At 37.6% G+C, this 26,435-nt stretch overlaps 1 protein-coding gene across 4 annotated transcripts; it reads right to left on the bottom strand.

Annotated features, from left to right (window-relative positions):
* Positions 1-1,234: 1,234 nt before the first annotated feature.
* Positions 1,235-15,866, bottom strand: LOC4352242 (ubiquitin C-terminal hydrolase 12). 4 transcript variants are annotated; one of them, XM_015764614.3, is made up of 32 exons: positions 15,725-15,866; positions 15,368-15,461; positions 15,062-15,212; positions 14,801-14,958; positions 12,537-12,802; positions 12,239-12,457; positions 12,065-12,173; positions 11,879-11,994; positions 11,449-11,547; positions 9,926-10,035; positions 9,415-9,489; positions 8,476-8,554; positions 8,209-8,355; positions 8,039-8,119; positions 7,834-7,953; positions 7,458-7,580; positions 7,129-7,206; positions 6,935-7,023; positions 6,721-6,829; positions 6,396-6,464; positions 6,172-6,282; positions 5,770-5,825; positions 5,497-5,674; positions 5,316-5,417; positions 5,168-5,239; positions 4,928-4,993; positions 4,743-4,808; positions 4,546-4,629; positions 4,286-4,402; positions 3,508-3,582; positions 3,319-3,405; positions 1,235-1,920 (listed from the first exon to the last, which is right to left on the bottom strand). In XM_015764614.3, exons 1-32 carry the CDS (start codon positions 15,752-15,754, stop codon positions 1,879-1,881), a joined length of 3,378 nt encoding a protein of 1,125 aa, XP_015620100.1. In that variant the 5' UTR covers positions 15,755-15,866; the 3' UTR covers positions 1,235-1,878. The 4 variants fall into 4 exon arrangements, with proteins under 4 accessions (XP_015620100.1, XP_015620102.1, XP_015620101.1 ...); XM_015764616.3 differs by having other exon boundaries at positions 4,286-4,399; XM_015764615.3 differs by having other exon boundaries at positions 15,368-15,458.
* Positions 15,867-26,435: the final 10,569 nt, after the last annotated feature.

The following is a 26,435-nucleotide window of genomic DNA, read 5'->3' as shown; positions in this document are numbered from 1 at the left end:
ACTCAAATTTCAAATACTTTTGACTCAATTTTTGTAAACTTCACTCAGATTTGAAAAGTTCCAAGTAAAGATTTGAAAACTATAAACTCAGATTTGAAAAGTTTCAACTAAAGATTTAATTTTGATTCGGAGTTAAAAGTTTTCGAAGTCGAGTTGAAAGTTTCAAATTTTGATTTGAAAATTTCCAAATCCGAGCTAAAGGTTTTCAAAAATCTATATTTAAAGTTTCAAATCTGGACTTGAAAGTTTTCAAATATGAGATTAAAGCTTTTAAATCTGAGTTGAAAATTTTCAAATCGAAGTTGAAAGTTTCAAATATAAGTTTAAACTTTCAAATCTGGACTTGAAAGTTTTTGAATGTAAGTTGATTTAAAAAGTTTCAAATCTGAGTTATTTTTTTTTCAGTCAACACAAAAAAAGAAGAAAAAAAAACACGCGTGGGAGGATCTTTCCCCGTAAAGAAAAGGAGATTTTTTTTTCCGATGCAGAACAGAAAGACGCCTAAGAAAAAAGTGGACCCACATCACCATGCGCGAGTTCCGTAAATGGCGCATATGCACCAACTAGTCACCCCCCCGAAGATTGATTGTATTGAACCTAATTAATATATTTTGGGATCAACAGAGTACTACAAGTACTACAGGAGCATGAGCATATGCCTATTCAACAAAACAGATACTATCTCTGTCCTAAAATAAGTACAGTTGTGGGGATCCGTGTCCAACGTTTGTCCGTCCGTCTTATTTAAAACATTTATAAAAAATAAAAAAAATAGTCACACATAAAGTATTATTAATGTTTTATCATCTAATAAAAAATAAGAATACTAATTATAAAAAATTTTCAAATAAGATGAATGGTTAAACGTTAAATATAAACAGTGCAAAACTGTACTTTGCTGTGGGTCGGAAAGAGTAGATAGCCTCCTCATATATTAATCCCTATTTTGTTGAACGCTTGGGCTTTCTAAAACTTCGGCTGGTTGTTGCTTCTTTGGCTCCTAAATTGCACTTTGGGTCACATATTCTTCCCCAAGTTTACATTTTTCTGCGAAAGTGACCAGCTACTACTTGCGCTCACATGATCATATCCAATCCTTTCTCCAAGGAGATCATATTAGTTTTCCCAGTTAACAAGCTTATAGTACTTTCTAGAACAGCATGTAAAGAGCAAGCCAAACGATGCATCAGAGGATGGAACCAATAATGGAAATTATTCCCGTTTGCACAAGCGATGACAAGCAAAGATATTGGATTAAAACAAGGGTTCCACGTAATTTTACAAGCAAATGACAGACTGTAAACTGATCTTCATGGGTTGTCAAATCACAACGAATAGAACAGCACCGACACAAGGTTATGCTAACAGGAACTGAAAGCTGCACTATCTGGCAAATTATTCTCTTACATTTTATCAATAGACATGGAAAATTGGAACCAACACCAAACCCCATTATACGATTCTCCCACTGCTCCAAGGCTAACAGAAACGGGAGAAGCAAATAAAGCAATCAGTCACGGCTATAATTCTGTATACATGCCCCTACCAAAATCTTTTTCTTATGTACCAGCTTTGCTCTACACAAATAAAGCAACATCTACCTTATCCTAGCGGGGCCATCACACTCGACACAATTGTTTTGCCCGGAAACAAGATGGAAAGCCTTGAAAAAAAATCCCTGACGCCCACTACATCACGAGTAAGCTGCACCAACGGCGTCAACCAGCGGGAAGCAATATAGGCCTCAGCGTAATGGCCATATGTTTTGTTGCCATGTTTCTTCTGTTGAGGTTGTCTTACTTTGTGATCTCTCTTTGGCATGGCATGCTATCCAGACGAGGCCTTTGTTCAGGGCTTCAAGCCCAGCTATAAATCTTCTCAATTATAAATTTTCACAGGCTTCTCAAAAGTGTGACGATTCTGCATAGTTTGAATAACCAGAGTAAAGAACAATTACATGGAAAACACTGCTATAATAATACAGATAATTTCGAAACACCATTAATCAACCCAGCTTACTTTTACACATGCACACATTGCATTCAATGCAACAAAAATATTAGCCCAAAATAACCAGTAATGATTTCTTGAAAAAAAAAAGTAAAGGGAGAAATGAGTACGTTTACACCCGAATTTTTTCTTAATCTAAGCACATGCAACACTGTTACAAAACAAAATGAAAAAAGTAAACATACTCATTTCTCCCTTTACTTTTTTTTCAACACTGCACGTGACTATAGGCAAGATTCTCATGTAGTCACGTGCAGTGGTGATTCTATCGAACGGGATATCCATCAAACTAACTACTCCCTCCATCCCAAAATAAAAGAACCTAGGAATGGATGGGACATTTCCTAGTACCTGTCCAGATTCGTAGTACTAGGAAATGTCCCATCCGGTTCTAGGTCTTATATTTTGGGACAGAGGGAGTAGATGATACCCCACATGTTGTTGCAGGTATAGTAGAACAATTTTGGATATACAGATTTAGTATGAACTATTGAGCAGAAAAATATTACATTGAGCTGCAGAAATATTGCATTTGAAAATAAAGGCAGGAGGAAAATAAGTGTCATCTATATGAATGCATAGAAGTAATGACCATCAATAAATAAAAGAAATGTAACTGAATACATGAAGGATGGTTGAGATTAAACGCATGAAAGATCCAATGGCAAATATTTTCTAGGTGATGTGGCTCAATGCATGTAGAGATTTTTGGTTCCAACTATATAGGATATATAGATTGGATGCTGAATTGAGTATGTACGTGCACGTATAGACCAACAACCCACATCCAATTGGACAGTTAGCCTTCATTTTAGAAATTGGAAAAACATAGCAGGTGTAACATTTTTCTACATTTCAAATCTTATTCATTTGCAAAGATCATGCAAATCATATCTGTGTAAATAATCTTCATTTGTTTTGTATAGCAGTGGTGCATATCAGCTTTTACAAATCAGTTTAGCAAATATATTTTTCAGTGTAATCTGAATATAGCAAGGCAAGAGACCTGCGAGGCTGCTGATTTGCTCACTTCACTAGAAGCAAAGCAGCAAACAGCCCATTAATCTCTTGGACATTTAGTTAAACAAACTGCACGCTTATTTTGTTCGGCATCAGGTTAACCGGATTGACAGCAGATTGTTTAGAATAGAAATACGAACATTGTGTGCTCACATTCGTAAAATGGGTTTGCATGTGCTTAGATATAAAAATAAACAGATATTTACACTCTTAAATCTTAAACACTCAGATTATTTCTTGCCAGTTTTGAATTGTACGCAAAAACCATTATTAGCCAACACTGATTACCTGATTGGCTGTATAAGACCTTTTTGGTGTTGTGTCAGTATGTTCCAAGCCAAGGTATTGTTCCCAAGCTCCATAAACATCTCTCCTCTGCAGAATCAGAAGATACATCATGGCATGAACAGCGGTCAAGAAAAGGAGGTACACATATGGACATGCCTAGCTTCCTAGCATGTTAAAATTATAACTTGCCTGAAAACGTGCAGATACAACGTCGACATCCTGGAGGTATTCAGGCCGATTCATAGATATGAATGCAAGCTTCCACTGTTCAAATAAGCATTACCGGCATGAGAGATCCATGTTGGCCGTAAAATTATAGAGAAAAGATGATCAGATGGAAGACAGCAGTTAAAGTACTAACATCTACAGTTGGACAAGAATGGGTTACCAAATTTCTGTTATTTTAAGTGGTCTTATAATTTTATTTCAGTGCCTACCAAATTAGAACTATTCTCTCTCACATTCCTTGTCCCTTAGTTAAATTGCCAATATATCCTAGATCCAAATATCAAAGTAGCAGGCCTTCTTGTGGTATTCCTAAGAATTGGTAGTGCATACAAACCTAGGAAATCTTCTCTTCTATGATTTTACCCGTGATTTTCATTTATGATCTAATAAGAAATACATTTCTTTTTTTTTCTTGCGTTTGTTGATAAGAATAAATTTCTGTATTGTGAGAAAATAAGAAATACCCCAGGCACATCAGTTGACAGGGAATCGTACACCAGTACTAACCCTTCAGCTCACTAAAAATATTCCAGCATAATTAAGGAACTTGAATATGAAAGCGGTCACATATTTTGACATTTGAATATGTGTTACATATATTGTGGAGGATTTCTTTTTTTTTTTAACATTGGAGCAACAGATAGATTAAATATATGCCACCTCCACTACCATCTAACAGAACATGCAGGAGAGAACATATAGTAAAAGAACAGTTAGGAAACATAAAAATGAAGGTTACCTTGGAGAATTCCTCATCAGGAACTCGAAGTTTTTTCTGAATTCGTTCTAATATCTCTGCTGCAGTTTCACCTTCACGGATAACCAGCAAAAATGGATCTCCAAAATTCTGAATCTGCTGTTAGTCATAAAAGCAATGTCAAAACTGATAATGGATGAGAGCTCATCTGTATCTGTAGGCTGTAGCAATTTTCCCAACGCAATATTTTACACTAGATTAGAGTAGTAATTATCAAGGTAATCATATGGAAATTGCAGTACCTGATTTTGATTAGGATCTTTCATGAAATGGTAAACATGAATCAACCGATCATGTGGGCCAAGGTTCTTCTCTTCCTCTGGTATCTGTTTCAATTGGTAGCAAAAATGTTATGCAAATCAATAATATAATGACAGTAGTATACTAACTAAATGGAATTATGTCAATATCGTCAGTCAGAAAAGATGTTCAAACGAACCTCCTCAGCACGTAGTGTCCAGTACTGATCATTTATGTTCTCTATTTTCTCGTGAGGTGGAAATATCTACAGATAAATTATTTACACAACAAGGGGTTAATAATGTAAGGAAAATATAATACTAATTTCCAAACGGTCTTCAGAAAATAAAGACTATCAAAATGCAAAGCAGAACATCCAAGGACCTTATAAATCTTGTGATAGAATACTTCAAGCAAGCGGAGTTCAGCATCAGGATTGGACAGTTCAACCTGTTGACATTAAAAGATCAGGATTGGATCAGGATAGTAGGCACTCTTCATGAAAAATAAAACAGCTTATAGTAACAAGATAAGAGAGAACTCAATAGATAGCACCAAGTTATCAGTTTTCAGGATAAACGATGCAAGAGAATGGATAAACCGGAAAAACAGATAAGTGATCACCTTGGTTTTTAGGTCAGTAATCACATCACTGATGGTGCTGTTTTTCGGTAGTCTTATGCTATGGATTACAACCTGGCATGTTGTGGATCAGAAATATACTTGCAACTAAAGACAGAGGTAAGAAGTACTAAAATGTTGGCAGACAAACCTCATCTTTAGTTGCATGGTGGAATGCAACTTTAAGAGTTTTCAAACACTGCAATTCTGGCAGTGGAATGTCCAGAACCTCGTAATACAAGATGTCAGAAGTCTGCAAAAGCCAGGCGTGAAAATAAAATATAAGCCCAATGGTCATGTAGTGCTTATGTCGCAAATAAAGAAGAATATACCTGATTGTAATGAACAAGCATATCCAATAGGTGCTCTACACCACGATATCTGATAGGCTGTGGTTTAGGTTGCTGGGAATAACAGTTGTGAGATGTAAGGCGAATTTTTGATGGATCATCCAAGCCAAGTTGGCGTGCAACTCTCTCAACAACATCATCATAAGTATGAAGCTTCGACCTAAGTGAAAGCAAGAAATATTGATATGTAAGCTTTTTTGCAAAATAATAGTTTAATTTTTTAAATAAGAAACATAGTGATTTGCAAGCCCTCACAATTCCAAACAAAAATCATCCTCCTTTGGTTTCTCCAAAGACCGGAAGTGCACCACCTATAATATAAACAAAAGAAGAGTTACTAGAAAGCTCAGAAAAAGTAAACAAGATTGGGTTTTATGTAGAAAGGCACAGATGCACATATATAATCATGTATTTTTGTGACAAAAAGTAACGGAAAAAAGCATAGCAGTTCTATGTAGCTAGAATAGTAGAACAAATCCATATATAGCAATTCGTGACGAGATTACCATGAACACCGAATACATCGAAATAAGTAGACGAGAGACTAGAAAAAAAAAGGGCTAAAACAGCGCATCAAATGACAACTAAAGGACACATAAGCTAATAAAACATAAGAACAAGTTCAAAATGCTACACTTGATGTGTATCTGAGTGTACCTGTCTATTATGCACATACTCCAAAAATGAAGGAACGTCTGGATACCGCACTTGAGTCTCCCCATCTGACACAGGTGACTTTTGGAAACATATTATGTCCCCATCTTCAAGCTGCAGCATTAGAAAGAACAATGGAGCATGGGACAATTTAGAGAAGCCATCACAATCTTGAGCTAGAAAACTAAAAAAGTTTGCATCTAAAAAGGTGACGATTTCTTTCAAACCTGACTGGAACGGAAAGTTAGTTTCTTGTCAATGTGTTCGCACATCACATTTGGCTCAAACTTAATTTCCTGCAGCATAAAAATGCCAAATAGCTCAGAGTGTTAATCATGGGAAAAGCATCACTACATCACTTTCAAGTCAGAGTAATGCTATATTAACAACACAATAAAAAGAAACTTGAATTATAACCACTGGAGGCTGGAGCTATGAGAGCAAAAGGAGCACATGAGTAGATCATGCGACTGTGCTCTGAGAGTAAGATGGTTTTATGTAGCATGTAATGATATTACCACGTAATCATCGAGAACTGAATATGACCCTCACCTCATATAGCTCAATTTCTTCATTTGGAGCAAATCCAGCCATTTCATTCAATTTTGTCAGGATTTCAGATGGTTTTCCCGTAGCCTTCACAAAAAGCCTACCAACAAAACTGTACAACAAAATGACTTCACCACGTGAGTCTTTGTACTAATTTTTTAAAATTGTACTAATTTTTTTTAAAGGATGCTTGCAAAATAGATATGAAAATATATACCAAAGTTCTTCCTTTTCAGGGTTATAAAGTTTAAAGAAAAGTAGTATATCCTCCTTGCTCTTCTCAGGTGGACGAATGGGCCGCAGATCCTATACAATAATAAATAGACATGGTCAAATTTCTAAAATCTTGAAAGATAATTGATAGTGAAACAGAAATATAAAGAATAAACAGCTATTGTAGAATGTTACTACCACTCCAGTCTCTACTTCCAGAAACAACTTCAACTCAGCATTGTGCGCCTTGTTAGATACCTCCCTAAGTTGCCCCACCTATGCAATATAAGTAATAAGATATAATCACAAACAGAATAACACATACAAGAGAATGGTAGCAAGTAAATATGGAGGTTATTTCCGACCATAAAATGAAAAGAAAAATATGAAGCAAGAAAAAAAATCATTGCTGAACTAAAAAAAGTTTGCTAGGGTGATTACAACAGTAACAAAAGAATATTTCCCAACTCTTTAAATTAGTTCAAAGGACTAAAATTTTGAACTTCAGGAAACAATATATGACTCACTGATTGTGATTCTTCATGAGGGCCCAGTGGACGATTCGGTCGGTATGTATGATTTTGCCTCTTAGCCCACAGCCAGAAGCGCTGAAACTGCACAGGGATCCCACATTCCTTTGCGACTTCCTCCTGTGAACAGTTAATTCAATAATAAATGAGATAAAAATATTTGAAAGCATAATAAAATAATAAATAATTTAGGAAGTTACAGTATTGGTCTAGATAACAAAAGGAACAAAATTAGGTTTTGGAGGGGCTTGAATTTGAGCTCAGGAACACAAAAGGTAGCAGTGCAAAACCCTAAAATAAGTTATAGGCCTATATCACAGAAACTTAACAGCGTATCCTTGTTATGAAAAACTAGGTGTTTAGGAATGGTTACCTTAAATGAAGTAAAAGGTAGTTGCTTCTGTATGCGGAAGCTGCGAACCTTTTCATGGTCCACCAGATCAAAATATATATTCTTACCAATCTGTTCCTTCAAATCCTCATCTCGGGCAACCTAGGGACATTGCACATAGCCATTATAAAAAAAAGTTCACAATGAGATTTAAACCATTAAAACTAAAACAGGTTCTTATCCAGACCTTTATGATGGTGTAGAGATGAGCTTCAGCTTTTTCCTTCTTCTTGTGTTCCTTCTCTTCTTGTTCTTTCTTCAACCTTATCTGCAAGAGCACAGTTGAATTCCCTCAAAACACCTGAAAAATGTATAAAATACTGAATAGGAAGGTAGGAGAATATGCATGATACTTACCCGCAAATGCTCAGCGATGTCCTTTTCATCAACATTACACATTATTTTATCCTTGTCGCTCTCACGAATATAGACAAGCATGTAGGCATTCGAATACTTTGTGAATTTAAATGGGGTGTTATTGAAACCAGGGTTTATTTGAGGCAACTGTTCCATCCAAAAGAGAAACAAATAAGATGATGACATAAATACAAGATGAGGGAAATTGCTGCAACCACTAAATCAGTGAATTGCACTTAATGAACAGTTATTAATAGTAAAAACGACCTCTTCTTCACCCCCATACTGCTCTTCAAGGGCTTTTTTGGTATCTTCTTTTGTTACTCGTTCATCATCAAATTTATACCTGAAATGACAGCATGCAGCCAAACGAATACATAAATTGTGGCATGTTCAGAATTGTTTACCTAGATATATACTGCCTCTGTCCCTAAAAGAGTGTCTTTATAGCTAGGAACCTCGACACTCTTTTAGGGACGAGGGAGGGGGTAGCTATCAGACAGGACACATTATGGTCAGAAACTCTAAGACAATGGATTGGTGCTGCAGATGGTCAATTGTCGATGTGCAAGCAGGCTACTTAGCAAACTTAATTCTATCGTGCAATATATGCTGGCAGACATACAATTGAGGATTACAGATTGAAGATACTGAACTCGGATGATTGATGAAGCTAGGATGGGTAGTAGTGAACAGGCGTAATTTAACTATAGTTCTTTTTAAGTAGTATAAAGACTATATCCCAGTTTAATTCCATGCCTGGCATCCATGAGGAAAACGTTGTGAGTTCAGTGCCAACAACCAGCAACTCCCTCTGTCCCAAAAATACAAGAATTTCTGGAGTTCCGCACAGTGATTAAGCAAGTAGGTGGACTTAAATGGGGGATGGTTGTGATTTGGTTGAAACAAGGAAGTAGGTGGACAAATTAAACGAGAGAGATTTGTAATTTGGTTGAGATGAGGAAGTGGGTGGAGAAGTTGCTATATTCTGGAACAAATTTTGAAATCTAGAAGTTGCTATATTTTGGGGCAGAGGGAGTACATGTTATGAGCACAAGAATGCCAGGCCCTAGACCCTGCTAATTTAGTTACTCTACCACCAAATGGCTGTGAATGGTAGCATGACCAAAACAAAATATACCCAGAATATCTTTAACTCAAAGAAAGTATTGAGGTACAATACAAGAGGTATAAATTTTTACACACCACTGGTCTGATAGCGTAGGCCGTATGAAAGCATAGTAGTGACCGCCATGTACTCCTCCGCTATGAACAAGAACACTGAGCAAAAGCACAGCAACATTAGCACCAAGAAAATACAGTTGACGTTTAGCTGAGACGTGTCATAGAAACAAATGTACTAGTGAATATATTTTTTCAAATTCGCATAGCTTTCTCCATTTCAGGTTCATCTATATGATATGGCAGTGCTCACAAGTCACAAATACAAATTATCAAACAGTCTCCTTTCAAGATCTTGCCTAATACATGATATATGCAATAATAAATATCAAATCAGCAAAAAACATGGTGGCTCGATTATTTCAGAAACCAAAGCGCTATATGCAAGTGCTATATTGGTTTGAATTCCTCGTATATGACTTTTTTTGTTCATGACTGCTGTGACTAATATAAAAGTATTCACATAACTGATAAAATTTACAAAAAAAAAAAAGATAAAATCACAAAATTTACTAAAAAAAAGATAAAATCACACCTGTGAAGAGTGTAAAGGTTTCTAATGCTTCTATCTGCATCAGGAGCAAGATATTTCCCATCATCTCTGTCAAGATCAAGTTGAAGTGGGAACTCATACCGGTCATTAATCTGCAGAATTGGACGTTAATCAATCAACGATTTGTTGCTGAACTTTCCATAATTATTATATGAGAAATAAGAGGATAGATATCACGTTAATTACTTAATTGCTTCAAAGTGCAAAAAGAAGTGTTCAAACATAGACTGCTCCTAGCAAAAAAGTAACGAGGTGAAGAAAATATGGTACTGACCTAAAAAAAACCGTCATAACTATCTGCTTACTGATGAGTATAGTTCTAAAGCAAAGCCAAAACGTGGTAACAAGTGTTTATCCCTTACCACCCTAGCATGCTTTCTCCCAAAAGGTGAGAACTGCCTGATTTGTGAAAAACCCACCCAGAAAACCAGTTTTAGTTGTAGCCAAGATAGAACATGAAGTTTGTTTTGATTCGGTTGCAAAATAAAGATTTGATCTTATTAGTGCCAAACTGGTTAGTACCTAAAAATGTGAAACATGCGCACCACTGCGAAAATGACAGTTGATAATTTCAAGGAGCTAGTAGTGGATGTGATCATTGTTGTCAAGAGCTTATCATCAGATGACAGTCCGATATAACCCCCATTCAATTTTTTGAGTTTTTTTTGCTAATTCTTCAATGTTGTTTTAGTTAGTTTGTAAGTAGTAATGCCAGTAGGAAAAAAATCGCTACCAGCTTATATGTTATGGGAGAAGTTCAGAAAACACAGCGTCAAATGATTAAACCTATGAAAGCATGTTTGATGCCTTCATAAAAACAAGAGTGAAGTGCGCAAGCAGTCCCTAAACTTGTGCTGGTGTGTCATTTAGGTCCCTAAACTCTCAAAATGCATTTTCGGGTCCTCGAACTTGTTTTGGGTGTCATATAGGTCCAAACAAGCTCCAACCTCTTCCATGCGCTGATGTGGCATGCCATGGTAGCGCCTATGTATTAGTCGGACCCACGTGTCAGTAACATAGAAAAAAATATAATTAGAAAAACATATTTTCTCCTCTCTACCTTAGAATTTTTATCTTTTTTTCTGTCTATCTAAGAGGAGAAAATATGGTTTTCAATTTTATTTTTTATATATGCTTGCCATGTGGATTCCACTGACACGTAGGTGTCACCGTGGCATTGCCACGTCAGCGCTATGGAGCAGGTTAGAACCCATTTGGACCTATATGACACACATGACAAGTTCAGGGACCTAAAAATGCATTTTAGGAGTTCGGGGACCTAGATGACACACTGGCACAAGTTTCGGGACCGCCCATGTACTTCACTCTAAAAACAATAACTAGGTCAATGCTAAACCTGAAATGGCAATATGTTTATCATTGCAGAAGAAAATAACAGTATTTTGAGGAATCTACTTGAAACAAGACAACAATATAATTACAGACAGATGTAAAGGAAATATAGACACTTCAGAATTTAAAGGTAAGGGTGCCACAGTTCCAACCTTGACCATTGTATCTCGCATGTAATCATATTCAAAACGCTTCAGTTGAAGTTGCAAAACAGGAGGGAAATCAAGGAAGAGTACTCCCTTCTTTGCATCCTGAAAAGATTACAGAATATCAAGTGCCAATGCAGTATCAAGGTAAGAAAATATAATCATGGCATGTATGCTATATTGCCATTCATTAACTTGGAAAATCAGATGATTAACATCTTTTAATTTTATGTCTACATTAAAGGAAATCGCTCCTCAATGAATAAACTGTATGCAAGTACACACCAACATTACAGAGTTATTATTTTACTAAACAAAAAAAAAAAGAGGTAATAACCTAAATTTACTCCACATGTATCATGTACTCCCAAAAAAACCTGCTAAGAAGTTCACTACATCAAAATATTCAACTTCGGAGTGCAGGATTTGTCAGTACCTGTAAGCCATACTGCTCTGCATGATATTTGTTATCACCCTCTAGACGCTCCACTTCGACATATTTATCAAATGATGCATAAACATCACTACAACCTTTGACATCAAGCTGTAGATCTGCAATGTTATAACATGAGTAAGCACTAAATTAAAAATGATACTGAATGTTCAATGTGAAAAAGCTTACCATAAAAGGATTCTTTTCTGTTAGATTTATAATCAACATTAATGCACTCGATATAGTTTATGTGGTGGCCTTCAAATAATTGTTCAATTGTTCCTTCCACAACAGTTTCCTGGGTCAACGCAAAGTTAATAACAAATCGTAGACATATAATAAAATGTTTGTTATAATATTCACCTTCATTTTGTCTTCAAGTTTCTCACAAAGAACTCTGTTAAGCTCTTGAACATCATGCTGCATGAAAGAATCATAAGTGTCCCATCCAAAAGATTTGGTCAACTCCTTTGTAGCTACGCTATTGTCGCTGTATTGGAGCTTGTAAAAAAGGCTCTGCAGGGCTAAAGGAATACTCCCAGATGGCATGTCATTCTCAGTAGTTGGCATATGATATACAGCCTAAGATGAAATTTCAATTAGTCTTAAGTTCAGGTACTTAACAAATCATGTAGACTAGGAAAAAGTAATGATCTCAGACCTTCCTGAAATATGGTATATGGTACAGTGTTTGTAGAAGAGAGTTCATATAACAGGTAGCTCCTTGATTCTTTAGACCAACATATCCTGTTTCCTTTTTCGAGTCATAAGTCCAGTAATCAACCATTCTGCGAACAGCAACCTCAGCTTCCACAACAACGGTGTCATTAACAAGGTAGCCCCTACTTGGGTCATACAGATCACTCAAAGGCATAAAAGATGTGAAACCCCAGTCACTCTCACGTGCATTAAATTGATGTTGAGTATCTGCCAAACATGTAAGCAACATGTGCAAGTCAATCGCTGCTAATACAAAAGGCTTTCATTATTTCCACGTATAGAAAAAATTAGAAGTTCTCAATATCCATTTTATCATTGAGGAAGCATGTCATCAGTAGGAAGTTCTCAAATCTCTGCAATGATCTTGCAGAATGAATGCTCCCTTCTATTCCACTACTGTTCTTAAAAAACTAAACCTGTTGGCCAATACTCATCAGTTTTTGTAAGTTAGGGTGCAACCGCACGAAGGGGCTTTCATGAGACCATTTTCCCCTCATGTACATTTCTACTACTTAAAAGAGGGAGTCGTCCTCCTTCCCCCTCCCCCACTTCCTCCTAAAACCTCTTCCCTCCCATAAAAACCGTTCACCCTTAAAGACTGATTCCTCAAAAAAAAAAAAAAAAAAACTACGGTATAAAAAACCAAACAGCCCACCCTATCCAAATCCTTCCACTATACTGAATAAAAAAAATACAGTTGCAACGCACAGGCCTATAATAACTAATGTAATGGAAAAGGAGAGAGGAAACAGAAGTTGGAACATGGAAATTGGAACTCGCATGCCATTGTGATGAAGGGAATTAAAAGGATGAGCTTATATAGAAACAAGAAGTTGACACAGAAGGAACAGGGGTGATTTGTGGGAATGGCGTCCCAGGCTATCAAGTTCATGTCCCTCATAGTGTTCTAGCCAACTGGAGGAGGAAATGGTGAAGATGCTGGAATTGCTCAACAGCCAAAGGCAGATAAGATAGCAATGCACCAATATAGGATGAAGGGAGGAGATATAGAGTAAGATGGGTAAATATCTGATAGGAATTTTGGGTTTAACAGTCTAGCATTGACAGACATGGCAAATAAGTTAAGTTTTTGAGAAGTAGTGGTGTTCAAGGAGTGCACATATTGCATTGGCATTTCAGCTAAAGTAACTTTCTAGTGCCATACAAAAACTTCTCAACACTCCTAAATAGTACATGATTAAGACTTAACAGCTCAAACTGAAGAAACAATAGTAACTGAACAGAAAATTAAAGGCAAAACTATCAGGTGTTATTTACTCATAATGGAACAAAATGTATGAAACATATGAAAATATTCAAATCCATATAAAATTATGATGTGTAAACATCATAACAAAGTCTCACTCAGCCAAAATCCTACTAAGAATTGTTCGGTATAGAAAAACAACAAAACCAGCAACACTATTAACATAGCAATAAACAGTCCAACTAACAGTTGACACTAATAATTATAAACTCCATGAACGTTGAACCATAGACTAACACCCAACTGCAGGAACTAACAAGCACACTCGATAGTTGAGATGCTAGGTCCATTAATTGCCAGAAGTGCAAGACCAACAGAGACAGACAGATGGCAAACATCAGATTCAAATAAGTAAATAATAAAAAGATACAAAAAAAATATTTACCTAGGAAGTAAAAACTGTCCATTAAAAGTACAACTAAACTCCAAAAGGAAGTCATGATACTCGCACATGTTACATGTGTTAACAATATAGGCATCCTGATGTAAAAGAATTAAATTATCTCAGGAATAAAATAAAAGGGGATGCCTTATGGTTATTTGTAGCTTAGTTGTCATTGTGAAATGATAAACAAAAAGTCTTTGCTAGTAGACTTCCGCATCTCGCCTTATGGTACATCTCATGCATCTAGGTCAACTTTTGACTTGTTATGTTTAGAAACTAGTTATGTGCCACGTCATCATTAATTACCACTGCCAACAAACTACATCCAGCAGTAAATACATAGCATCTTAAAAACATACACACAGACCATTGAAATAGAACATTGACAGTTGCTGACAATCACCTCAGTGAAAGTTACATCTGACTTGTGGGTCCCATTCTTTAAAAATGATCAGTACAACACCGCATGTTCCACCTCGATCCATGATACATTGACTAGTAGCATTCTTACGACATGGAAAATACAACATTAAATGAAAGAAGGTAATAATACCTTTCCGAATGGTATACTTCGGATGGATCTGGTTCACAACAGCCAAGCTGAACTGAGCATACCGGTTCCATCCATAAGGGAGATTCACCGAGTCCGCGACATCCAAATACATAGAGAAATGGTCCACATTGTTCCCCTTAGGGAAAATCAGCACACGCCTACACGCAAAGGCAGAACATCTATATCAAAACCCTCCGCGCTTCAAGCAAGTCCCAAGGTAACCGCATTTCCACTAGGAACCGCGACCGCGAGATATGTTACCATTTGAATCCTCCAACAACAAACGGCTCCGAGTAGTGCTTCTTCCCGTTGATCCTGGTGAAGTTCTCGATCGTCCACGTGAACCGCGACGTCTGCGGGTCCTCCGGCGGCTGGCTCTCTGCCGCGTTGGCAGGCTCTGTCTGCGCCACAACTAGCAGCACAAACAACAACAACAACAACAACAACAACCACACACGTACTAGATCAGCAAATAAAAATCTCAAAAACGCCTAAACCCACACAACCCACCCTAATAAAACACAGCACACGCGTGCGAGGACTGTGTGAACTCGCGGTCAGTCTCACCTTCCATCGGCTGCACGGCGTCGGCGACGACAGCGGCGGCGGCGGGGAGCTCCTGGTGCGGCACGAGCATCTCCTCGTCCTCCTGCTGCTGCTGCTGCGCGAGAGAGAGAGCGCGTAGTGAGAGAGGGGGGATGTCATGTCACTCACTCAGATCCGGCCACCGCGCGTAAACCCTAGCCCCAAAGTCGCCCGCCCCCACCCCACCCCGATCGCGCAACACCCGTCGCGGCACGCGGATTCCTCGGAGCCAACCCAACACTGCCGCGGGAGATCGGGCCTCTCGCGCTCGCGAGTGCGTGGGGGGGGGGGGGGGGAGAGGAGAGGAGAGTGGAGGGGGAGGAGAGGAGAAGCGCGTACCTCGATGGGGGGAGGAGTCATCATAGTCATGGAGCCGTGGGCGACGTCGTAGGCAGCGGGACGTCGCGCGCGCGGGCGCCCGCAGCGGCGGCGGTGGCAGCGGATTCCTCGGTTGGGGAGCGGGAGCCGCGACTGCGGCGGCGGCGGCGGCGGCGAGGGGTGGGGGTGGGTTGCTGATGCGGAGAGGGAAGGGAAGGGGGAGGGGGAAATTGGTCGTGGTGGTGACGAGGGGGGTGATTCGGGGATTTCCGGCTGCAGCAAGGAAGAGATCTCGGGGAATTTGGAGGGGGGTAACCGGGCAAGGAAGGAAAGCCGGTAATTATGACGTCATATTTGTGATTTGTTTTTTTCTACTGCTAGTACTCCCACTAGTCTGATTCGTTTTGGACAAGAGTAAGGTCAAACTTTAAAATCTTTAATTATTAATTATTTTTAAAATATTTCTCTTTCAAATATGGTTACTATATGTATAGATTGGTTTTAAAAGTACTTTAATAAGATTATATATTATTAATACTTTTATACATATTATAATAGAAAATAATAGTTAATGTTGTTTTTTTTGGAGACCGTGCCCTTGTCTAAAACGGTAAGTCAACCCAGAGAGAGTAATTCAGTGTACCTTTTTCTGTTTCGTTTTTTTCTATTGCTAGTAATTTAGGGTATCTTTTGAGAGAAAAAAAAAATGGAAATAAGAAGAATGAGACGATATATATTTTCTACTGCTAGTAGTAATTTAGGGTATTTTTTGAGAGAAAATGGAAATGAGAAGATAGGTTAAATGAGATTGGTTAAGTTTTATTTAGTTTAAACTTGGGAACAAGGATAATATGATTTTGTTGCAACTTTTCTGTAGAATTTTTTCTATAAAATACGTATTCGGGAAACACGCGTGCAAAAAACAAGACATTTTTCTTCTCTATGTCATCTAAACGAAAGTTGCCTTAGCAACGAGAAAGAAGATTAAGTTCACGGATCGGCTACTTCCAAACGACAAGTTTCGTACAAAAAATTTTTATTTGGAAGTTTTTTTAAAAAAAACCAAATAAATCTATTTTTATATATTTATAATAGTTATTACTTAATTAATTATGGAATAATTACATGTTTCATTTTGGCTATGGCTGATTAGCCTAGCAAAATGTTCGATAAATGCTCTATCAAAAGCAGCCGAAGAGAATGTGGAATGGGAAAGTCGGTATTTATGACGTTACCTTTTTTTCGTTTTTTCTACTGCTGTAATTTGGCACTTGGCAGCAAGAAAAAGATATGGAAAAAAGGAGAAATGGTAATTATGACATAACTTTTCTCGTTTCATTTTTCTTCTACTAGTATTTGGCAGCAAGAAAGAGATCGGAGAAAGGAAAGTAGGATTAGTTATGACGTCACTTTATCTTTTTGTTTTTCTATATCCCAGGTTTCCAATCTTCTCGTATGACCAAGTGATAAGAATTTCTTTTTATGGTTTTATTGATGTCTTGTTAAATTGGAAAATTTTCTTGGTCATCTCTGAGTCACGTAACTCATGGGTTCTAGAGGAAAGACTTTTTTTTTTGTTTGTTTCTAGCTTGTGTTTCCAAACTTCTCGTATGACCCAAAGGGAATGGGAAATTGAGGAGGGTACAGCTCTTTTTTTTCTCTTTGTCTGGTTTTCAAGCTATGCCTTGATAATAAGTCGTGCAATTCTAAAATTCTTGGTCATTTACATAGCTCTGACTCGTGGGGTTCTAGACCAGACTTTTTTTCCCCTCGTAGAGTTCTAGAGAGGGAGACTTGCTAGTACATTCTTTGATGTGACGATGACTTCACACACAACCATACTTCTTGTATTCAAATAAGATGACTAATCATTTTTAACTGACTCAAATTTGATTCAGTTAAAAACATGATGGTTTTCATCCTGAAACCTCAGGAAAAAAGTTTAACAAATTTAAATAATATGCTCCCTCGGTCTATTTTTAAATGTTTGACGCCGTTGACTTGTAGATATGACATTGACCATTTGTCTTATCAAATAAACATCATTTTTATTTAGAGCTGCGGAGCCTCGCTTTGGTTTCACCTCTATGCTTGAGTATAAGACCACTAGTTCAAACCACCTTTTTTTTTCCTTTTGGTGCAATTGATATAATTAGGTTTTAACTCTACCATTTTTCTAGCAGCGGACTAGTTGGCTTATCATAGTGGTGTGTTGTAATATAAATGATCCAACATAATTTTCCGTGAGAGGTTGATAGACGGCTTATCGGGAAATTTTTGTCTTTTTATTAGTGGTTGCATGGTATTTTTTGGATTTTATGCGGACAGCATAAAAAGTTAAAACGGCATGCATTATGTGGATCTTTCATGGAATATTAGGAAAAGATATATTTTATTTCATGCTATCCAAATATACTCCAATCAATTTTTTGTTATTGCGAAATATTAGCTTCCTTATACATCGTTCTGGTCGAAAATTGGTACTTTATTATACCAATAATAGTCTATTAAGGTAGTATTTACTTTGTGGAACCAAATGCGATAGAGTGAAGATATAGGTGGGCTGGGTTTGTCCCACCTATGCCTTGTTTCAGTTAATCCCTCCTCCAAGGGGATTTGAAGAAAAATTCCACACCTCAATAGGTGTGAAATTAATCTCCTCCAATGGGTTAACCAAACAAGCCCTAGGAAAATATTCTCGCAATTTGGGGACAATGTTGTCTCGAGAAATTTGCTAGATAAGGAGGAATATGAAGGGGTAATTAGGAATAAATTAGTAGCCTTTATCAGTTACAATTAGATTATTTTAGGTTAATTGGTGAACAGCAGTGTTAGGTTTGCATGTATATATGGTAATTGTTAATGATTCATGTTATTGTGGAGGATTGGCACATAAAATATATAATTTTAATTTAGTGTGTATCACTACAACAAAAACCACCTTATGTTGAGACACTTTTTCGAGAAACTCCTCAAAATTAGGGGGTTTACAGTTCTAAAGATACTTTACCAGCATTTTAAAAGTTGCCTAGAACAATTTTGCCTTGCGGACATTTTAGACAGTTTTAGAGATATCTGATAAATTTATATACATCTTTTAGGAACTGTAAAGGCATCTTAACATCTGTAGAGATACTTTTTAGGAGGATATACATATGTGCTAAGTAACTAGATATAAGTAATATAAGGTATATATGTGAGGTGAGGATGACATGATGAATGCATTGATGAAGATAGGAATGATCATTAAGAGGTCGTGAGTTTAAGGATTAGTATTAACAAGGGTTCATGTCTGTTTCTCTCTTTTACAGACATCCCACTCCATTCTCCTAACCAAGTTCCATTTTGAAGCCATCTCCATTTTACCATCAAAACATGTTTTGCTCTTTCCCTCCCTTATCCAACCTCTGGCAAAATCATCCATCAAGAAAGCTTAACAAATGATGGGGACCTGCTTACTGTGATGCTGCTGCAGTGCTGCTGCCATGCTAGCTAGTCTACCGGGTGCAGTGGTCATTGCGCAAAGATCACGAAGAAGAAACAAAGAGGTGAGCATATGATTAGTGAGCCAATGATAATGGTAAGTTAGGCCTTTTTTTTTTGAAACACGGTACAAACGCTGAAACGTATAAACACATGTACACTCACCTCTACGAATGCACACGACCCAACCTACCTTTATGGTAAGTTGGTCATTTTAACCGAAGTAGGATTTCTTTTATACTAGAAAAAAATGCTTGTGCGTTGTAACGGATAAAAGCTATTTAATCTTATTATTGTTATACGGTTTATCTAGGATGAAATTCACTGTGGGAATTCGCTTGGATATTTTTTTAGAAAATTATGAGCTACAATTAGGAGTCTGACTTTCATCTCAAGTTAGCATGCAAGTTTTTTTTTAAAGAAATTCCTTGTACGACTTTTTTTTTTACTTCCAAAAGCAAACGAATTTAAAATCCGACTCAAACACGATCTTAAAAGCGAATGAACTTAAAAACCTACTCACATTCGGATGACGTACCAAAATACCGGTAAAAACATTTTCAATTTTTATAATAGTAGAGATATATTGCTAAATGACGACTGAACCTTTGTCTAAGGCATATGGGAGTGCATAAAGTTTCAATCGAGATTCGCATATAAGGGAACCATGTTTCATCTGAGTAAGCTGTGGTTGGATCTTTGGAAAAAAAGTGTGGAGGACAGAGCAAAATTAAGGATAGGTCATTAGGTGATCATAGAACAGTGCTCTTGTATTAATCCAATGTCTGGTTGATAGTAGTATGGCCCTCTAGCCAAGATGCTAGTAACTGGAAAAAAAAATATTCAACACTTATCCTTTTCGGATGGACTTGGTTTCCTCTTAACTTTGTACGGGTAATACCTCAGTAAAAGTACCAAATGTTTTAACTTTTAGTTAGAGTTACAAAATGAAATCTTACGTTTACTGATTGTTTTCTCTTCAACAAAAGGGAAATATCGAAAGAATGTTAGGAACAAACCTGGACCTTCTACAGCTCTACCCTCCTTCATATGTTTTAAACGAACTGATGAAGTTCACCAATTTGGATAATTATTTATGGTAAAAACAAAACATATATTCTGGAGTACATAAGTATACATAGCTTGCTTAAGTTTCTCATCCCCTTCTTACAAATTGGGAACTTCACAATCTGTATGCAGACATCTGGAGGACTCTAATCAGATTGCAGACACTCTGTCTCTACACTCTTCTTCTGTTTGCAATCTCTGATCAGATCCACATCTGAAGCATTTGTGAACTCCAAGCTTCTGAAAAATATGCACCTCAGGATGACCACTGGGTTTGACAACTGACAACACTAGCTAGTGACAAGCCAAACAATGTCAGACAGCAAAAAATGTGTCTGCTGCAACCTGCAACTTGGTACTCCAGCCTGAAAATACTGCAGTTTGCACCATATATACAACAAGGAGCAGAGCAATACTAGGGTAAGAATGTTCATAGATGAAAAGGCATGCTAAGTTCAAGTGGAAAGGGGAAAGAAAAATGAAGAGGCCCTCCCCTGCTAGTTTTGATGCAATGTGCTGGACCTGGAGTGAAGACTGAAGACCAAGTATATATGTAAAAGTGCAGGAAAAAATCTGTCAAAAAAAATATCAAAGCCTGGCTAGCATTTTACTTTTTCAAAAAGTTAACACAGATATCCATGTTTATAACATTAGTAGATACCTGCATGCTAACAAGAACTTGGAAACAAAATACATTCCAGGATGCACAAAACATAGCCTTAAGCAGAAAAACATACAACCGCTCATCGAAAAACTTCGATTCGCGTACAAACCATTCTACCTCACACAGAAGCAGTTCCTACAGACACAATATTCGCATTTCTCGCAACGGGAAGCACGGTGTGAGGAATGAAGCCTGGTCCGAGATCCTCGATAACAAACTCGGAAACAAAAAAGAACTAATGGCACTTACAACAATGCCCTAGTATTTTGCACCAAGCAATGATCTTGGATCAGCCTCCATTCCAGACACCATGCTTCCCTTCCTCTCACTCTCCACCCACACACACACAACACCTCTCTTTGAACTTCTCTGAGGGACACTCATGATTTCCCAATCAACACATCAAGCAAGCTACACACATACCCCCCACTTTAAAAGAAGCCCCAAAAGATTCCCTCCCTGGGCAAGCCCATGTCCTGGAGGCCACTTTTAGGGCCAGAACAAGCACCTAATTACAGGGTGATTAGCTGTTCCACTGTACCACTAACCAACCCCTTTTGATTTGTTCCTGCATTAGATGTTGTCTTCTTCTTGTCACTGCAGAAAATATAAATAAATATACTTCCCCTGTTTCAAAATATAAGCATTTCTAGGATTACCACGATATAAGCATTCCTGCATTGATTCCCCTGATTCCAAAGCCAATCAGATGCTTGAAAAGGGAATCTAAGCAATTCAAAATTCAAAAACTAGCAACCAAAGTGCATAAAAAGGAATCTTTAAACTTAACTTTAGTATTTGCTAAAGAACATAGAAATCCTTATATTTTAGAACGGGTGGAGTATATGAATACGATGAATGTGTAAGCTTTTATTTTTCAGCTCAGGACAAAGAGAATGAGATGAAGTGTGGGGGGAGCCTGAGGTAGTGGGGCAGCTGATGCATGGTCCTTTCAGGGCAATTTTAATGGAGACTCTCCTCACTGTTTTGCTGCAGGAGCATGGGATGGTTAGCTGCATGTGGTTGTTAGGGTTGGGGAGGCAAGGGAGGGCTGGGATCACATGCTGCATGGATGCCCCCCTGCAGAAAAAGACTACTGTTTATGTCGCCTGATTTGCTTTGGTGCTTTTTAAACCGTTTGTCCCTGGTTTGATGCAAAGCTTGCATTGCATGAGCCATGAGGTATAGTGTTTGTGGGTGTGTGAGGGGAATGGACCAAAGTTCATTGTACAAACACTCTTGACACTTGCTTGGGTAGCTTTGAATAAGATTAATAAGCTTCCATTAGTACCGTTCAAAAATACTCATCAGCAAAACAAAAGGAAAAAGGAAAATTTTCAAAGCCTCTCACCATCTAATAAACAAGAGATTTGCTCAAGTCTAGCAAAAAGTACCTCGAGGTACCGGTACCTCACGGTACCAAATCGTTTCCGATCGTTGGATCTAACTTAGCAGGATGGGCATTGTTAGATCCAACGATCAGAAACGATTTGTTACCATGAGGTGCCGGTACCTCAATGTACTTTTGTTGGACCAGAGCAAATCTCAATAAACAAACAAAGAAAGAAAAACTTCCAAAGCCCAACTATCCAAGAGCCCTGCCATGACATGCAAAAGACAGTGGAATAAGTTCACTTTAGGTCCCTCAATTTCTTGCCGAGTTCGACATTCGCCCCTGAACCACAATATCAGATGTAACACATCCCTCAACTCCTAAAACCAGTACAAATAACGACCCAAGACGGTTTTTTAGCTGATGTGATGCTTACATGGTGATGACGTGGCACTTAAATTCAAAAAAAGCTATGGGACGCACATGTCAGTGAGTGCTTGAGTGGCTAGGGGGCAGGAACCGGGGGCTAACCCTACAGAAGGCATTGTCTTGCCACTGCTCCTTGTCTTGGAGGTGCAGCAGCAGAGCGATGGCACCACCAAGGGATTCCTCATAGAGAAAGCACAGAGCAATGACGGGTACTCCGTGCAGAATTAGGTGAACATGGCCTTGCGGTCCTCGAGCATGGGGATGATATTCGATGGTCCTGGTGCCCCTCAGAGAAGTCGTGCCCCTGGTGGTTGATGGCGGGGACGGCGAAACCAACCTTGGTGAGGTGAACCACTGTGAGCTGCACCATCCAGCTGGACTCCCACGTAAAGCCCCGTGGACGACGGCGATGGGCCTTCTAGCCATTGCAACTGCCACATCTCTCTCTGCCTCCCACCACCCACCTTCCGGCCTCCGTTGGCCGCCGTCCATTCCCGGCCTGGAGAGAGATAGGGAAGAGAGAGGAGAGGGGGGAGAGAGAGGAGGAGGAGGAAGATAGGTTGTCTATCACTGACATGTGGGTCCCATGGCTTTTTTTTCTGATTTTAAGTGCTACGTCAAAGCCACGTAGGTGTTATGTCAACCAAAAGCGTCTTCCAAACCATCTTGGAACTTTATTCGCACTGGCTTTGGGAGTTGAGGGATGTGGAGGATGAATCTCAGACTCGACGACAAATTGAGGGGTCTAAAGTGAACTTATTCCAAAGACAGAGGAGAAACCTCCACACCATGGGCCTTGGCATGGATCTGGTCCTTGAGAAGGCCAGTTCCTACTAGCCCAACCTTTGCTTTCCTCTCCTCCAGGGAGGCCCAAATGCCGCCGCCGCCGAGCTGCCAGGGCCTTGCCGGCGAAAAGCCTGCCTAAATTATTGCAGCTCGTGGTCACTGGTCAGATTATTTTGGGGAAAATGTCTCTGTATCATTTTCTTGAATCAAACGTGCGCTACTTCACTGTTACTAACTTACTGTGTCACTGATGATTGTTTAATCCTGAAGAACATCGATCGATCGCTAATGAGTTTTGGTTATAGTTCCAAGAATGTAGTAGTAGGAAATTGTCACTGATACGATTTTCATCTATAGGATACTCTTTTTTATTGTTTTCCTCTCTGCAGGCTAATGGTTTTGCAAAATTGATACCTGCATTTTGGTTAGATTTCCAAATGCTGGGAAATGGCGACTCTGTTTCTGAATTTGGTGGCAACTTCTTTTTCCATCTGGTAGTTAATCAGTACTGAGCATGTGTAGTCTAGAGACCATTTATTCTGTGGAGAAACCTGGTGAGCTCTATTTTTCAAGAAATCTGAAGATGCAGTATTTCAAATGATTTGTGTTCAATGTCATGGTGTCAGAACATGGTACTTGCTGACTTGCATGCTCACCTTGACACACAAAGGGGAGATTTTGGCCCATTTTAAGATAGCTAAAATTGATGGATTGATGAATAATCTAATTTTTAATCTCTACTATTATAAAAATTGAAGATATTTTTGTCGGTATTTTGGTATGTCATCCGTATATGAATCGGTTTTTAAGTTCGTTCGCTTTTGGAAATACAAATCCGTATTTGAGTCGGTTTTTAAGTTTATTCTTTTTTAGAAATATAGAAGGAATCTATAAGAAATCTCTTTAAGAAAAACTCGCATGCTAACTTGAAACAATCAGACTCCTAATTGCAGCTCATTATTTTCTAACAAAATATATATCCAAGCGAATTTAACACAGTGAATTTTACCTTAACTAACCTATATAACAATAATAATAATAATATTAAAATAGCCTTTACCCGTTGCAACGCACGGTTATTTTTTCTAGTATAGCTATAAACGAATGAATTAACCAATATGAAGTTGAAACATTGCTTTAGAAAAATATTTCATAAAAGTATTTCATTTTTTCCCATTAAACAGGCTGATTAGGAGATCGGAAAACGTGTAAACGAAAATTCAGAATCAGATAGTTAAAATTGATGGATTGATGAATAATCTAATTTTTAATATAGCTATAAACGAATGAATTAACTAGTATGAAGTTGAAACGTTGCTTTAGAAAAATATTTCATAAAAGTATTTTATTTCTTTTTTCCCATTAAACAGGCTGCTTAGGAGATCGAAAACGTGTAAACAAAAATTCAGAATCAGAAAGAACATGTGAACTTAATAGGGAAATTAGCCCACAAATAACCCAATCTCTGAATTTCATTTCTATGGAGATTTGAACTCAGAATCTTAGGTACTACTTAGGTCACTGTAACCACTAGGCTACATGCCCTTTTTTTCGTATGATCCCTTTATTCTAAAATGAAATAAAGACGAAAGAATATCATTTTTACTCAAAGGTGGTTGTAAATTGAAGTTGCTTTACTACGACTCGATTAATTGCCTTGCGTTTGCTCTTTGGACAAGGTAGTTAATAGAGGCATGGATGCAGAGCAGACTAGGAGAGTGCCACTGAAACAGCAAGAGCCATCCAAGTACACCATCGTCCAAAAATAAGTTTATTTGTGGGTCTGTGTCTAACATTTGACCGACCATCTTATTTAAATTCTTTTATAATTAATATTTTTATTGTTATTAGATGATAATAACATAAATAATACTTTATACGTGATTTTTTTTATTTTTTAAATAAAATTTTTAAATAAGACGGACGGTCGAATGTTGGACACAGAAACCCACAAATGAACTTATTTTTAGGATGAAGGGTGTATTCAAGAACAATAACTTCAACTTCAAGAGAAGACAGTCGGATCGGACGGTTGATTAAGCTAAGGTAGGTGAAAGGTGAGAACTGATCTATCGAGAGAATGCGAGTTGGCATGCTCCTAGACATTTTATATGTCAACCTCTTATAATTAAAAAAACAAATCCTACCTCTACTGTTATAAAAATTGAAGATGTTTATATTTTTGCCGGTATTTTGGTATGTCATCCATGGGAGAGTCGGTTTTTAACTTCGTTCGCTTTTGAAAATACATATATGTATTTGAGCCGGGTTTTAAGTTTGTTTGCTTTTGGAAACGCAGGAGCAGTAATATAAGAAATATCTTTATAAAAACTTGCATGCTAACTTAAGATGATCGGACTCCTAATTGCAGCATCTTTGGTTTTAAATATCCAAAGAACACCCTTGGAAAAAAACAATGATATGGTTTTAATTAGTTTATTGTTCCTCCTTCAAACTACTAGTATGACTTCCAACTTGGCTGAAAGATTTGCAGTGCATGTGAAACAAGAAAGCCCAAAAGCCCATTAACACATAACTAATTAAGTACTCCCTACATTTCATATTATATAAGTCGTTTTATTTTTTTCGGTTTGACCAAATTTATAAAAAATATACTGATATTTTCAGTACAAAACAAACATATTATGAAAATATATTCAATGTTTAATTTAATAAAAACTAATTTGGTGTTGTAAATGTTGCTAATTTTTCCTATAATCTTGGTCAAGCCTGAAAAAATTTGACTAAGAAAAAAAGTAAAACGACTTATAATATGACAGATGGAGTATTAATTATTACACACTTTTAAAATGGATTCATTTGATTTTCTAAATCAAATTCTTTATAGAAATTTATTGTCAAATATGTATTATTTAACAATTTGAAAAATCGTGCTAACAGAAAACAAAGAAGTTGAAGTTTAGAGTTGAAGAAAAAAAAACTGAGCCAATATTACCTACTAGAGGAAA

The sequence above is a fragment of the Oryza sativa genome, chromosome 12, assembly GCF_034140825.1.
Source record: "Oryza sativa Japonica Group chromosome 12, ASM3414082v1".
NCBI lineage: Eukaryota > Viridiplantae > Streptophyta > Magnoliopsida > Poales > Poaceae > Oryza > Oryza sativa.
The sequence above is the reverse complement of the archived record's forward strand: the minus strand, read 5'-3'. Positions and strand labels throughout refer to the sequence as shown.